This window comes from Danio aesculapii, chromosome 1 (assembly GCF_903798145.1).
Source record: "Danio aesculapii chromosome 1, fDanAes4.1, whole genome shotgun sequence".
Lineage (NCBI taxonomy): Eukaryota > Metazoa > Chordata > Actinopteri > Cypriniformes > Danionidae > Danio > Danio aesculapii.
This window is the reverse complement of record NC_079435.1, coordinates 13,500,532-13,517,079: the sequence shown is the minus strand read 5'-3', so window position 1 is coordinate 13,517,079 and position 16,548 is coordinate 13,500,532. Positions and strand designations below refer to the sequence as shown.

At 40.2% G+C, this 16,548-nt stretch overlaps 1 protein-coding gene across 2 annotated transcripts; it reads left to right on the top strand.

The window, feature by feature from the left end:
• Positions 1-15,372: 15,372 nt before the first annotated feature.
• gja8b (gap junction protein alpha 8 paralog b) lies at positions 15,373-16,548 on the top strand. Of its 2 annotated transcripts, XM_056467735.1 has the most exons (2): positions 15,373-16,358; positions 16,419-16,548. In XM_056467735.1, exons 1-2 carry the CDS (start codon positions 15,373-15,375, stop codon positions 16,546-16,548), a joined length of 1,116 nt encoding a protein of 371 aa, XP_056323710.1. The 2 variants fall into 2 exon arrangements, with proteins under 2 accessions (XP_056323710.1, XP_056323637.1); XM_056467662.1 differs by having other exon boundaries at positions 15,373-16,548.

Below are 16,548 nucleotides of genomic sequence, written 5' to 3'. Positions count from 1 at the left end.
GACAATGGTTTCCAAATGAGGTTTCAGTACTTCAGTTGTATTGCTGAAGTACTACCACAATATATTGGATTGCACTTTTCAGAAGTATAACTATAGAGTATAACTACAGAAATACATCTACAATTCTGCAATACATAATAAAACTGAAGTGCACTTTTAATACTTATTTACCTAAGTGCAATTAATAGTTTAACATGCATTGCACTAGTTGTACTGCATTATAGTAGCAGTATCACTTCAGTACTATTGCAGTAGTTGTACTGCAGTTGTACTGTAGTAGTATTTCAGTTGTATTGCAGTAGATGTACTGCAGTTAGTTGTATTGTAGTACTCCAGTTGTATTGCAGTAATTCTGCGCTATATTCAGATAACACAGTTTTTTCGTGTCCGAGAAACGGCACTTTCCAGAAGTTAACTAAACCTGTAGTATTCCTAAAAAAACTGCAGTAATTTTTTGCAAGGCATCATACAGTGGCCGGGTGTGCAATTTAAGAAAACACATGCATTTACAAAAAGCACCAGCAAATTAAGAAAAGATCCTCATCTGTTTGACAGCAGATGTATTGCAAATCCTCACAGCACAAACTAATTTTGAAATATGCGCTGCATTTTCTCACAGTGCAAACAAAGAAAATGTCTGCAACACATGCAAATAGCATCCCCAGCTGGGGTTTTCCTATGCTGCGTCCCAATTTCCATACTATCCATCCTAAACAGTATTGGAAAAAAGGATTAGTATGTCCCAACCCGTAGTATGTTGAAAAGAGTATGCCAAAGCTTTCCTGGGTGTTCTGCTATTTGCAGTAAAAATTGCAGTGTAGAATCGTCCATACTCTAACCGCTAGCAATGCCTACAATACGTTGCACTTTGAACATAAACTTGATTACAACAACAAACTCAGGTAAAAAGTGTAAATAAACATGGTGGACACGCAAGACCAATGGTCAAGGAGAGAGGTTTCGCAAAGTTGTTTGAATGGCATAGATACTGGAAATATTCCTCAAAGATTTTCATCCATATTGACATGATAGCATCAAGCAGTTGCTGCAGATTTGTCGACTGCACATCCATGATGCGAATCTCCCGTTCCACCACATCCCAAAGATGCTCTATTGGATTGAGTTCTGATGACTGTGGAGGTCATTTGAGTACAGTGAACTCATTGTCATGTTCAAGAAACCAGTCTGAGTTGATTCGTGCTTTATGAAATGGTGCTTTATCCTGCTGGAAGTAGCCATCAGAAGATGAGTACACTGTGGTCATAAAGAGATGGACATGGTCAGCAACAATAATCAGGTAGGCTGTGCTGTTGACACGATGCTCAATTGGTACTAACGGGCCCATTGGTACTAAGTGTGCCAAGAAAAGATCCCCCACACCATTTCATCACCACCACCAGACTGAACCATTGATACAAGGCAGGATGGATCCATGCTTCCGTGTTATTGACGCCAAATTCGGACCCTACCATCCGAATATCACAGCAGAAATCGAGACTCATCAGACCAGCCGATTTTCCAATCTTCTATTGTTTTGGGTGAGCCTTTGTGAATTGTAGCCTCAGTTTCCTGTTCTTAGCTGACAGGAGTGGCACCCGGTGTGGTCTTCTGCTGCTGTAACCCATCTGCTTCACGGTTCGATGAATTGTGAGTTCAGAGATGCTCTTCTGCATTCCTTGTTTGTAACGAGTGGTTATTTGAGTAACTGTTGCCTTTCTATCAGCTGGAACCAGTCTGGCCATTCTCCTCTGACCTCTAGCATCGACAAGGCATTTGTGCCCACAGAACTGCCGTTCACTGGATATTTTCTCTTTTTCGAACCATTCTCTGTAAATACTAGAGATGGTTGTGCATGAAAATCCCAGTAGATCAGCAGTTTCTGAAATACTCAGACCAGCCATGTAGCACCAACAACCATGCCACATTCAAAATCACTTAAATATCCTTTCTTCCCCATTCTGATGCTCGGTTTGTTTGTTATTTATTTATTTGACATGACAATTACACTGGACAACCATGTACATTTGTTTAAGTTTTAGCAAACTTGCTAATTCTGAACACCTGTCCAAAGGAGGCTTGAAAAAATTGACAAAATGGAACTATAATAAAAACATATACACAGCATTATAATTCTTTACATAAAATTACTGGAGCAAAAGCAAAGACAACATGATCAAACAAACTAACAGTAGACTATTTATGCAAACACTGCTGTTTAACCACTTTTTAGGAACACTACTAAAAATATTTGAACTGCAGCAGATCATCTAGACCATGTCTACACACCTAAATGCATTGAGTTGCTGCTATGTGATTTGCTACTTAGAAATTTGCGTTAACGAGCAGTTGGAGAGGTGTACCTAATAAAGTGGCCAATGAGTGTACTTTTAGGGCATAGTATAAGTATGCAACTTGAGATTATTGTGCCATGACTATTGCTCAGTGAAGTTGTAGGTGATCTTTGTAAGGAGATTTTTTTTGTTTGTTTATTTTAACATTCTGATTACATAATTCCTTTTGTATATTATTAGCCTAAATAACCATAACCTAAAGAGCTGGGTCAGTCACATTTTAGAGTCCCCTAGAGACATTTCCATTGTGTTCCATGCTATTTGCATGTGCTGTAAGAAAATGCAGGTGTTTTCTTAATTTGTTTGCATTGTGAGAATTTGCAACATGTGTTCTGTAAAACCGATGAGGATCATACTTAATTTGCTGGCATTTTTTTGTTGTTGTAATTGAGTGTGTTTTCTTAAATTGCAGCACGTTAAGCTCTCTCTGCCACCATTGCATTTCAGCCATCCTCCATTTACCCAGAAGTCATTGCGAGGACGGTGACCCGCCATGACCTTTCACATTATAGCCACCTAGACAGCGTTAATCCACCTGACGATCATGCGTGAAAAGACAAACTTCTTCTTTTACTTATTGCGTTAACCTTCTGTCACTCATATTGACCTTTATTGTCGTGCAAACAGATGAGCGGATTATTACGCAAAAGGCTTCTCAAAACACATTCTCAAAAGCCAAACAAAACTCTGGCAATGTGGCAAAGTGATATCGCTGGCCTTTATCCAAATAGACAAAAAAAAGCAGAACAACCTCTTGCTGTCTGTCTCTGTCTTGTGTTCTGGTTTCAAAGCTTATTTTCTTGTCCGCCGTTCGGAAACAATGGCAAAAAAAAAGATGGCAGCTTTCCACACTCAGCAGAAATCTTTATCGAATTTTGCATTCGCCACAATGGTTGTGCTGATACCTTCGAGTCTTTTCAGATCTGGCATTCACACTCAGCTTTAGGAGTAAAAAAAATATGCCGGTGTATTAGAACAAATGTAAAGTCACTTGTATAATAGTTACTCATAGTGGCCTCAAAGTGTATTTTGGTACTTGTGCCGTATTTAAAGATGCATGTCTTTGCATTAGTATTCAAAAAAAAAAGATTCAACCGGATATCTGCAAACAAATGATGTGTGAGCTGTTCTCTGAACTAAGCTATTTTTATTTAATGTGTGAAGAGTTTCTCGCACTTCACACAAGCATCCTAGCAGAAGCAAAAATATTTCGTTTCATTTTCAGCAATATCTTTTTTATTTATTTATTTGTTTGTCGTTCAAACTATGTATACGCTCACCGGCCAGTTTATTAGGTACATCTTACTACGCAGTATCGGGTTGGACCCTCTTTTGCCTTCAGAACTGCCTTAATCCTTCGTGGCTTGGATTCAACAAGGTACTGGAAATATTCTTTAGAGATTTTGGTCCATATTGACATGATAGCATCACGCAGTTGCTGCAGGTTTGTCGGATGCACATCCATGATGCAAATCTCCCGTTCCACCACATCCCAAAGGTGCTCTATTGGATTAAGATCTGGTTACTTTGGAGGCCATTTAAGAACAGTGAACTCATTGTTATGTTCAAGAAACCAGTCTGAGATGATTCACGCTTTATGACATGCGTTATCTTACTGGAAATAGCCATCAGAAGATGGGTACACTGTGGTCATAAGGAGATGGACATGGTCAACAACAATACTCAGGTAGGCTGTGGCGTTGATACGATGCTCCATAAGTACTGATGGGCCCAAAGTGTGTCAAGAAAATATCCCTCACACCATTTCACCACCACCACCAGCCTGAACCGTTGATACAAGGCAGGTTGGATCCATGCTTTCATATTGTTGATTCTAAAATTCTGACCCTACCATCCAAATGTTGCAGCAGAAATCAAGACTTATCAGATCAGGCAACACTTTTCCAATCTTCTATTGTCCAATTTTGGTGAGCCTGTGTGAATTGTAGCCTCAGTTTCCTGTTCTTAGCTGACAGGTTGGACGTGTTGTGCGTTCAGAGATGCTCTTCTGCATACCTCGGTTGTAACAAGTGGTTATTTGAGTTACTGTTGCCCAGCTGGAACCAGTCTGGCCATTCTCCTCTGACCTCTGGCATCAACAAGGCATTTGCGCCCTCAGAACTGCCGCTTTGTCGATATTTTCTTCTTTTCTGTCCATTCTCTGTAAACCCTAGAGATGGTTGTGCGTGAAAATCCCAGTAGATCAGCGGTTTCTGAAATACTCAGACCAGCCCATGTGGCACCAACAACCATGCCATGTACAAAGTCCCTTAAATCACCTTTCTTCCCTATTCTGATGCTTGGTTTGAACTGCAGCAGATCATCTTGACCATGTCTACATTCCCTAATGCATTGAGTTGCTACCATGTGATTGGCTGATTAGAAATTTGCGTTAACGAGCAGTTGGACAGGTGTACCTAATAAGGTGGCCGGTGAGTGTATATAGCTATATCTTTTTTGATAATATTTTATTATACAGGGCTAAGCTACTGTGGTTTAAGCACATTAAAACTTGCATGACAATGATGTACAAAAAGAATGTAGACATTTTTAAATTATTTATGATTGTTGTAAAAAATAACCCCATTTACAATGTTATGTTGCATAAAATCGCTATTTATTGTTTACATGGAGATGATAATGGCAACTTGCACTTTGAAACACAAAAGTTTGTATATTCAAACCCCCATAATGCAGTAGTCGGTAAAATCAATGACCAAAATGCATAAAACTTTAGGTTTCTACAATATTAGAAGGCTTGTGTGCAAACTTGAGTCTACTTGTTTCTGTGTGGCTTTAATGAAACCTGAAACCACAAATGAAGGTGTGAAAGTTTCAAGTAAAACAGGAAATTGGGATGTTTTTTTTTCCAATGTGGTTTTGGAGTGTGAACAGGATATCTGCAGGTTCTTATAAAGTCTTAAAATGTCTTAAATTTCAAAAAACTATTTTTAGGCCTTAAAAAGTCTTAAATCCACTGAAATATTGTGTTGTAGGTCTTAAATCATTATAAATGGCTCTTAATTTTCCTATGTCCATTTAAAGCTATAGCCAGTTGGGCCAACACCCATCCAATCACTATCAATATATTTCAATAACAGTTTTAAGAAGCATTTATTTATTAACTCTATTTACTTATTAATATGGTTTAACATTTGTTTTTTATGTTTTTTTTAAAGTTTTAACTTGGCCATGAAAAAATCGTTAGTGTTTAGCCTTGTGTAAGTCTAAAGTTTCAGTCATTATGGTCTTGAAAATGTCCAAATGTTAATAACTCTTAAATTTGACACAATGAAACCTGTAAAAACCCTGGTGAAGCTGACCGTGATGCTAAAATCAGCTCTATCTATTTTTCCAGAAAGCCGTGAGGCTGCAGAACACCAGCAAGTGATTTTGACATCCTGTGCTTGAAGGTTATCATCAGCTCAGAGAGAGGCCTGTTCTGTTAGAGATCCATCTGAAAAAACCCTGACAGAATCCTGGCCAGATGAACAGACATTCTCAGGTCCTGCTTATATAGGCCATTACATTTTTTTGACAGTGCGATCACAAGCTAACGATGTTAGATAAATGTGTTAATGAGGTCAGAAGTGTCAGTCACTTTGCTAGGTAGTCAAAAATTATTGTTTTCAAAAATGAAGTCTCAAAAACTCAAGTATCATTAACTGCCATTTAAAAGCTGTGGAGAGCCAGGCTATTTTAGTGAAATGTTAATTGGGTTGTGGTCAAAGGCCAGGGCCACAGGGACCTGATCTTTACACCGAGCCAGGATATTATTCAATATAAATCTGATTGTGTTTGTTTGATAAGAAGGCACATACACTCAAGATGGCTGGAGTTTAAGTAAATTAAATTTTTTTTTTTAATGAACTGTTGCTTTAACTAGGTTTGACTGTTCTGCATTCCTCAAAGTGTATTATTGTCTCTGCTGCAATAGCATTCATTCAAAGTAGACAGTTTTATTAACTTTTGTTTGTTTTCAATTGTAAAATTTCGACAATGTTAACAAAAATGATTATTTCTGAGGACATTTTGGGGGATAACATTATGTAATACATTATGTAATGAAGGTAGAGGGAAAAATACAATTGTAAATAATAACTATATACAACTGTAAATAATAAATATATATATTTTCTCTCATATACTGACTTACTTAGGAATTAATATACACTCACCGGCCACTTTATTAGGTACACCTTACTAGTACTGGGTTGGGCCCCCTTTTGTCTTCAGAACTGCCTTAATCCATCGTGACAGATTCAACAAGGAAATATATCCACCACATCCCAAAGGTGCTCTATTGGGTTGAGTTCTGGTGACTGTGGAGGCCATTTAGGTACAGTGAACTCATTGTCATGTTCAAGAAACCAGTCTGAGATGATTCACACTTTATTACATGGTGTGTTATCCTGCTAGAAGTAGCCATCAGAAGATGGCTGTGATCATATAGGGATGGACTTGGTCAGCAACAATAATAAGGTAGGATGTGGCATTGACAGGATGCTCAATTGGTACCTAGGGCCCAAAGTGTGACAAGAAAATATCTCCCATGCCATTACACCACCACCACCAGCCTGAACCATTGATACAAGGTAGGATTGATCCATGCTTTCATGTTGTTGACATCAAATTCTGACCCTACCATCCGAATGTCACAACAGAAATCGAAACTCATCAGACCAGGCAACAATTTTCCAATCTTCTATTGTCCAATTTTGGTGAGCCTGTGCGAATTGTAGCCTGTTTCCTGTTCTTAGATGACAGGAATGACACCCGGTGTGGTCTTCTGCTGCTGTAGCTCATCCGCCTCAAGGTTCAATGTGTTGTCCATTCAGAGGTGCTCTTCTGCATTCCTCGGTTGTAACGAGTGGTCATTTGAGTTACTGTTGGTTTGAACTGCAGCAGATCATCTTGACCATGTTTACATGCCTAAACGCATTAAGTTGCTGCCGTGTGATTGGCTGATTATAAATTTGCATTAACGAGCAGTTGATCAGGTGTACCTAATAAAGTGGCCGGTGAGTGTAAAAGAGTAGGGCGAAGAGTAGGCTTTTCATCCATTGACTGAAAGCAAAAAGGTTGACCAAATGGTTAGACACCTTTATTTTTCTGAGAAATTGAGTTTGATTTTTAATGAATAATTATAAATGTAGAAAAACATGCACTGGCGATTCACATTAATATCTGTTACATGCATTTAAAAGGATTGAATTCAGGATGCAGATTTATTGACTTGAAGAACAAGCCACTCTGTACCCAATGAACCTGTCAAGATGATTTCCCCCATTTAACCCCTATTGCCATGACATGTTTTCCACTTTTCAGGGCCATTGGACTTCGAGTCTCCCTTTGTGACTTGTGACCACTCTGTCTTCCGTCTTTCTATTGTATTGCCATGGGCCTTTCTTTCCTCTAGCTGTACCCTATCCAATGTGTACACACACAGGAAGTCTCCATATTCATTTCCTTTGAGTTTGGACAGAACAATCGATCACCTTTTCTCCACCCTTTCTCCAGCCAATTTGGTTTTGTAGGTGATGCATTAAAGGGCACAGAAAGCTTGGACTCTTGGTCAGTCAGGGTGTGGTTTGATAGTTGTTTGTAAGCATACTTCCAGGAAAAATATCTATTTTAAACCTAATGCTACGTATCAGAGTTAGAATGAGCTTGAGTTAATTACACAGTATTTCACTGTAATACAATTTGTATATTACTGTAGGACAGTTATGCAGTGTGTATTTTACAGTACAGATATACAAGCAATTCTGTATACAGATAATTCAATTTAATTCATGTTCATTTCTATAGTGCTTTTACAATGTAGATTGTGTCAAAGCAGCTTAACATAGAAAATCTAGTAAAACTGTGTCAGTCCAGTTTTCAGAGTTGAAGCTCAGTTTAGTTCAGTTCAGCGGGGTTTAAGTTTCACTGCTGAAAGTCCAAACACTGAACAGCAAATCTATCGATGCACAGCTCAAGTCCCAAACTAAGCAAGGCAGTGGTGACTGTGGCGAGGAACAAAACTTCACCAATTGAAGAAAGTGAAGGGAAAAAAACCTTGGGAGAAACCAGGCTCAGTTAGGCATGACTATTGCTCCTCTGGACAAACTTCTTGTGCAGAGCTGCAGTCTAGGCGCCGGAGGCTGGAGAACACTGGACGTCCATCGTGGAGAAGCTTCAGATGTTAGTATGTCGGCGGGTGTTCAGGCTGCCCCACGGGATCAATATGTGGTTGTGTGCAATATGTGCACTGTTGACTTTTTAAACTGTACAAATACAGTTTACAGAACACAGAAATTAAGATATTTTTACAATTAAGTGCATAATTGTTTACAAAAACTATAAACAGAAAGGATGCTATACACTACCTGACAAAAGTCTTGTCGCCTATCCAAGTTTTATGCCTTGATTTTTAATGATTTAATTAGGACAGTAAGGTCTGACTTTGCTCAGACAAAAAGTCTTGTCACTTAACAGAAATAATGTACAGTATAGAATATAAAGTCATGGTGCAGTGGAAAAAGATTAGTATTGTGTATGACTGCCATGAGCTTGGAGGACTGCATCCATACATCTCTGCAATGACTCAAATAACTTATTAATAAAGTCATCTGGAATGGCAAAGAAAGCATTCTTGCAGGACTCCTAGATTTCATCAAGATTCTTTGGGTTCATCTTCAATGCCTCCTCCTCCATATTACCCCAGAGATGCTCAGTAATGTTCATGTCTGGTGACTGGGCTGGCCAATCCTGGAGCACCTTGACCTTCTTTGCTTTCAGGGACTTTGATGTGGAGGCTGAAGTATGAGAGGAGCGCTATCCTGCTGAAGAACTTGCCCTCTCCTGTGGCTTGTAATGTAATGGGCAGCACAAATGTCTTGATACCCAAGGCTGTTGATGTTGCCATCCACTCTGCAGATCTCTCGCACGCCCATACTGAATGTAACCCCAAACCATGACTTTTCCTTCACTAAACGTGACTGATTTTTGTGAGAATCTTGGGTACCTGCGGGTTCCAATAAGCCTTATTTGTGATAATTGGATTGCCGTTCAACAGATGATTCACTGGAAAAATCTACCTTCTTCCACCAAATGATCTAACTAGAAGTCAAGTTATTATTTGCTGCTCTTACAACTGGAATCAATGACAATACATTTGTCAGGAAGTGTATGTTTATGACTATAAAAAACAATGTAGCAAATGATGTGCCAACTATTTAGGTTGCATATGGCCCGAGGATGAAACTATTTTCAAGCCTAGATTTTTTAGTGCATAAAGATCTTTAGCAACTGCCTGAGGGGAGAAGTGTGAACAGTTGGTGGCCTGGGTAAGAGGGGTCCTGAATGATGTTACCTGCTGTTTCTTCATTCTGGAAAAGTACTGGAGGTTGGGCAGGTGCACACTAATAATTTTAGGTCCCCATTTTGGCCAGATGTTGCAGGATGTAATGCAGTCCAGTGTTGTCTACATCATCCACTAACCTGTTTGCTCTGTAAGCAAACTGAAGCGGGTCTTTTAAGGGTCCAGTAATGTCCTTTAGGTGGGTCAGCACCAGTCTCACAAACAACTTCATGACCACAGACAGGGGCGGACTGGGAAAGCATTTTCAACCAGGACAAAGTTACTGTCATTCAGGCCACATATGATGCGATCTACAAAGTGAAGAGTGGGGAAGGAGGGAGGGGGGCGGGGGGTTTGGGGCAGGCTAGACTCATGATGGCAGGCCACATCTAATGCGATCTAGAACGTGAAGACCGGGGGGCTTTAACATCTGACCACAGATGCTTTAACATCTGACCACAGATGTGTTAAAGGAACTGGTCTGTAGCCATTTAGACCTGTGGTTTCTTGGGTACAAGCATGATGGAACTTTTGAAGAAGACTGGGACTTTGCGAAGTATGTGGATACTTTGTCTTTCAGGGCATTCCAGATCTCGGAAGTAATCATTTAGCCACACTTTGTGCTAGAAAGACTAAATACAGAAACCAAGAAAGACTAGGTCCCAGAGAGCGTGTGAGATTGAACCCCCCAAAAAAGCTTATATTTATAAGGTGGAAGTTTGTTATCAATGGTCAAACAAACCCCAGTGGATAGGATTTCCTCAGACTGGTCTCCGCTGTGTATCGGTTATTTGGGCTACACTAGAAAGCGGAGTACAAGGATATGTTAAAGACTTTTAAATAATCTCAATCACAGTAACTGTGCTGGAAGTCTGCAACGAGGCTTCATTCACTCTTCAGTCTCCCACGTGGAATGGAAGTGAACTGGATCAGGTAAATCCTCCTTATTGTAGCTGGTATCTCTGGTATGCACAAAGAACAGAGAAGAGAGAGACCAACAATGGATCCCATCAAATGGCTGGCGCTGAAATAGAGATTAATGGGGATTACCACAGAAGAACAAGAGCATGGGCTTCGCTGTTAAACCATGCTGGAGTTTTATGTGAGCCTGGAGCAATATTTGGCAATCAAATATTCTATTGAATTGGGAATATTGAGTTAATATTGCCTGTAGATGCATGAGAGTTCAGTAAAATTGAGTAGTTGGAGCTGGTATATGTTGTGTGTTGGAGATTAGTCTCCAGAGTTGAGTTACTTGTGAACTGTCATTTGAAGTGGGTCAAAAACGTTCGTCAAAGTTGTCCTAAAACTATTAAACAATATCCATTCTTGTCTTAGGACAGTTTTTAAAAACTGTTTTGATCTACTTCTAATGTTAACTGCTTTAGACCAATAATTTACTATGGCAGTTCTTAGATAAAATGACCATAACTGGAAAAGCCACAGTTTTTTTTTGTACAATTTATCAAATTCCATGTAATATTACCTTCAATTCTTTACACTTGTTAATTCAGTTCGCTCTGTGTGTTTGTTTGGACCAAAACAGAAAAGTAGCTGAGAAATTGTGACGAGCTTTTGAAATGTATTAAAGAAGCCAATTCAATTAAATTCAATTCGTATTTATTTCTATAGCGCTTTTACAATGTGGATTGTGTCAAGGCAGCTTCACATAAGATTATAGTAAATTGAAACTGTGTCACTCCAGTTTTCAGAGTTTAAGTTCAGTTTAGTTCAGTTCAGTGTGGTTTTCACTGCTGAAAGTCCAAACACGTAAGAGCAAATTCCTCAATGAGCAGCTCCACAAGTCCCAAACCAAGCAAGCCAGTGGCGACAGTGGCGAGGAACAACTGGTGAAAGTGAAGGAAAAAAAACCTTGAGAGAAACCATTCTCAGTTGGGCACGACCATTTCTCCTCAGGCCAAACTTCTACAGTCTAGGCACCGGAGGCTGGGGAATGCTGGATGTCCATCGTGGGGAAGTCAAAAAAGTAGGAGGAATTCCTCCATTACACACACAAAGCTGTTGCAACGAGATCAATTCCCAAAGCCAGTATTGGACTGTAATTGAACATTGCCACAATGACAAGCAAAATAAGCTATGATTGAGATTTCTGCCCTTTTATGGTCACACCTTGTTACATCATATCCTGTTTTGGTTTTATTTACATGTCTTTGTTTGTATATCAGTTGAACCTCACCAAAATATGTTTGAAAGTGTCATTTCAGGGGTCTCTGCCTGAGCCCGGGTGAAAAAATACTATAGTAATTTATAGTAAATGCTATAGTGTTATGATCCATATAGTAATATAGCTGTGGCAATTCTGTAGTTGCTATCATAACACAACATCTACACTAATATAAACAAATTACTCAATACTGTAGTTTTCTACAACTAAAGGGTATACAATACTACAATACACCCCAGTTTACAGTATAGCTAACCTATACTACTTAGTTTATCAGTTTACTACAGTATAGTGAAGAATTCATTATCAAAGTGTTGTAAATACTATAATATATACAGTATAATATAATAATTCCTTACATTTATATAGCGCTTTTCTGGACACTCAAAGCGCTTTACACAATGGGGGTGATCTCCTCATTCACCACCAGTGTGCAGCATCCACATGGATGATGCCACGGCAGCCATATTGCGCCAGACCGCACACCCCACACCAGCTGATTGGTGTAGAGGAGACAGAGTGGTGAAGCCAATTATGATATGGGCATGGTTAGGAGGCCATGATGGACAGAGGTCAGTGGGCAAATCTGGCCAGGATGCCGGGGTTAAACCGCTACTCTTTTCGAAGGACATCCTGGGATTTTTAACGACCACAGAGAGTCAGGACCTCGGTTTAACGTCTCATGCGAAAGACGGCGCATAGAGTATAGAGTCACCGTCACTATTCTGGGGCATTGGGACCCACACAGACCGCAGAGTGAGCTAACACCACAAACAACATTTCCAGCAGCAACTTAGCTTTCCCATATGGTCTACCATCCAGGTACTGACTGGACGCAGCCCTGCTTAGCTTCAGTGGGCGACCATGTGAGAGTTGCAAAAAGCTAGCTGCCAGCTAAATATAATCATATACTTTACTATAGTATGATTCAAAAACATTACAGTATTTACTAAAAATTAATGTCTAATTTTTTGTCTTGTGGGAGGCTCAAATTAACCTTTTCAGTCAGACAAACCCGGCCTTCCACATAAACCAACACTGTCTAACTAAACAAGTCATCCAACAAACTGAGATTGTACTGAGTTTGAGATTACACATGATTTGCTGCCTCTAGCCACTTCCCCTGCTAATGACTAATGCTACATATAAGCTAACGCTAGCCTTGCGCGCTATCCTATGTAGTTTTTATGGCTGTCAGCTAATTCAACCCCCAGGAGCAGGAAACGTGGTGCACCAGCATGTAGGCAGATTGGCGTAAGATAACTTTGTTTGAGGGATGGCCCAATGCTTAGCCATAGCCTGGGGCCTGCTACATTCGCACAATCTGGGATCACGCCTCAGTGCGCACGTTTAATAGACACAGCGGACTTCATCATGACATCATGCCTTTGTTTGAAATCCCAACACCCATTCACCACTCCACTGCTGGCTTAGGCTGCCAGCGCCGGCAATATCAACAAGTAGCACCTTTAAATGAAGGCTCCAGGGTCAAGCTATAACATCAGGACTGTTTCATCAAACTTTTAGTTGAGCTAGCTGTTGAGCTACTCTTTTTAAACATAAAAGTAACAGCTTTTAAGCTTGTTTATTGTCATGCTACATCGGGTGAGTAGATGTTTTAAAATGAACAGCTTAAATCGCCCAGTGGTGACCTGTTGATCTTGCCATTTCTACCTTCTTTGTTTTGCTGGTTTTAGAAGGAGTGGAGGCTAGTTGGTTAGCCATGTGTACTAGCTTAAAATCTTGCCCAGACAGCGGAGAATTTAAGTAGACACTATTGATTCCTTTATTTTCTTCGCTTAAAACAATAGTAGATAAGTATCTTTTTTATTATTATTATTTTATCTGTACTGCCTGCTTGGGTAGTTCAGTAAATACAGCCGAGTCTGTATGGGTTAGGGTTAGCATTTACTTCTGGAATACTAGCTATAAGATACCTACTTGTGATTCACTTTAGTAGTTTTACATGTATGCAAATTACTTGTCTCCGCCCACCAAACCACCATATAACTACCCACTGAACATCATTCTTTAGTATCAGCCAATGGGAACGCTTAGTCCATGATGTCATTTCTAGAGCACATTCCAGTTGGATAAAAAGTGGTCCACACAGGCTAAAGCATTGTCTAGAGGGGGATTATTGGTTGTAGTTTTCACTAATAAAAATATGTAAAAGTTAGCTTGAACTTCTGTATTTAAATGTTATATATTAACATATATTTTTACGTTCAAACGTTGTGTCGTATTTCATGACGTTTATGTAAGAAAATTAAAACTGGTTCCAGTTAACAACACAAATCTATCATCAACTTTATGCTATATTATGTCTTACAAAGATAATAGAAACAAGACTAATATCTCTTGAGTTGAGATTGATCTAATAGTGTAACCAACAATCTGACAGGGATTGTTATTTTGAAAAAGGGAAGTTCAAAGGACTATATTAGTATAATAGTAGTTAATATTCAAATTAGCATAATGCTAGCTAGCTTTTTAAAGCTACTTTCTCTACCTTTTACAAAGAAAAATGTGATGTGAAACTAAATTTCTTAAAAGCCTTAGCGTTGGAAGAGCATTCATCGGTAACATTTTGGAGTCGAAACATACATGTGAATGTAATACGGTTTTCTTTAATATGAAAAGCCCTCTTCACTACTTCATTGCTCACTTCCTGTGAGTCAAAGAGTTTCTGAGAAATGTGACCAGAGTATACGATCCATTAATTGATAGCGCTGCTAAATCAAACTCAGTGGATATCAAAGCGAATCTCAAAAGGTCTTGTTTTCTCACAGTAATATTTTAGTTTGCACCATGTCTAAAAGTTAAAACTTTTAAATTTGCCCGTTTCCCAGTGCCGGTGTCACATACATTCCCATTTGTGTTTGTGAATCCTATTGTACTGCGCGTCACCATGCGTCGCCCTCTGAATAAAGGCTGTCTGGCTCCCAGCTTAAATATTGCAGCAAACTAAAAACCAACCATCAGACTGGATTCAGTCACTTCTGCTCATTCGGGCGACAAGGATTGGAGGCCATAGGTGGGAACCAGAGAGCAAAAAGTTCACTTCACACCACAGTGTGCCAAGAGAAGAGGGGAACACAAATACTCTGGAGCTCTTACTGTGGCAAGTTGCCCATTTTATTCTACTTACCTACATTGCTGTTTGATTTATACAGTGCATCCTTTGACCCTGAGCTATGTTTTTTATTTAGTTGTAGACATTTTTATGTAAATTTTGGGGTATTTAAAATTGTAGAGTTTTGTAACTTGTTTGGCTCAGAGTGGATTTGATTATCTTTCGAAGTCTAGATAGCTATCAGATGGAACAAATGCTCCAGACATTTTAAAACAAATGACTTTTTTATCTAAACATTAACAACTTTATATTTGAAGGCGTCAAAGAGTTTAACTTATTAAGTTTTTAATTAAAAAACATATCTGCCTGCTTTCAAACAGCTCTTTTGTTTGTTTCACAGTGCTGACAGTCAACCATGGGTGACTGGAGTTTCTTGGGCAACATCCTCGAGGAAGTAAATGAGCATTCGACGGTAATCGGTAGGGTGTGGCTCACGGTCCTCTTCATCTTCCGAATCCTCATCTTGGGCACAGCTGCAGAATTTGTGTGGGGCGACGAGCAATCGGATTATGTATGCAACACGCAGCAGCCGGGTTGCGAGAACGTTTGCTACGATGAGGCCTTTCCCATCTCGCACATCCGTCTGTGGGTGCTCCAGATCATCTTTGTTTCCACACCCTCATTAGTGTACGTGGGCCATGCCGTGCACCATGTACACATGGAGGAGAAGCGCAAGGAACGGGAAGAGGCTGAGCTCAACCGGCAGCAAGAGAACGAGGAGAGGCTGCCGCTGGCGCCCGATCAGGGAAGTGTCCGTACGGCCAAAGAGACAAGCACAAAGGGCAGCAAGAAGTTTCGTCTGGAGGGCACTCTTTTGAGGACCTATATCTGCCACATTATCTTTAAGACTCTCTTTGAGATCGGCTTCGTGGTGGGTCAGTACTATTTGTACGGCTTCCGAATCTTGCCGCTCTACAAGTGCAGCCGTTGGCCGTGCCCAAACACGGTTGATTGCTTTGTCTCAAGACCTACAGAGAAAACCGTTTTCATCATCTTCATGTTAGCCGTGGCCTGCGTCTCACTGTTCCTCAATTTTGTGGAAATCAGCCATTTAGGCTTAAAAAAGATCCACTTTGTGTTCCGTAAGCCAGTACGGCCGCAAGTCGAGGGACCAGGAGCGGCCGAAAAGGCATTGCCTTCTATAGCTGCCTCCTCCATCCAGAAAGCCAAAGGTTACAAGTTATTGGAGGAGGACAAATCCACATCACACTTCTTCCCTCTGACTGAGGTTGGGGGGATGGAGGCTGGACGCCTGCCGGCTTCATATGAGCCATTTGAGGAAAAATCTGACGAGGCCATGGCACCTAAGAAAGACATGTCTAAGATGTATGACGAAACGCTGCCCTCTTACGCCCAGACGACCGTGATTGGACCGAGTGCATCGTCAGGAATTCTGCGCAGGGATGAAGATGAGGACGAGTTGGCTGTGGAGGCAGACGTGGAGGCCAGCGAGACGATAGAAGACACACGACCGCTCAGCAGCCTGAGCAAAGCCAGCAGTCGTGCAAGGTCAGATGACTTGACGGTATAA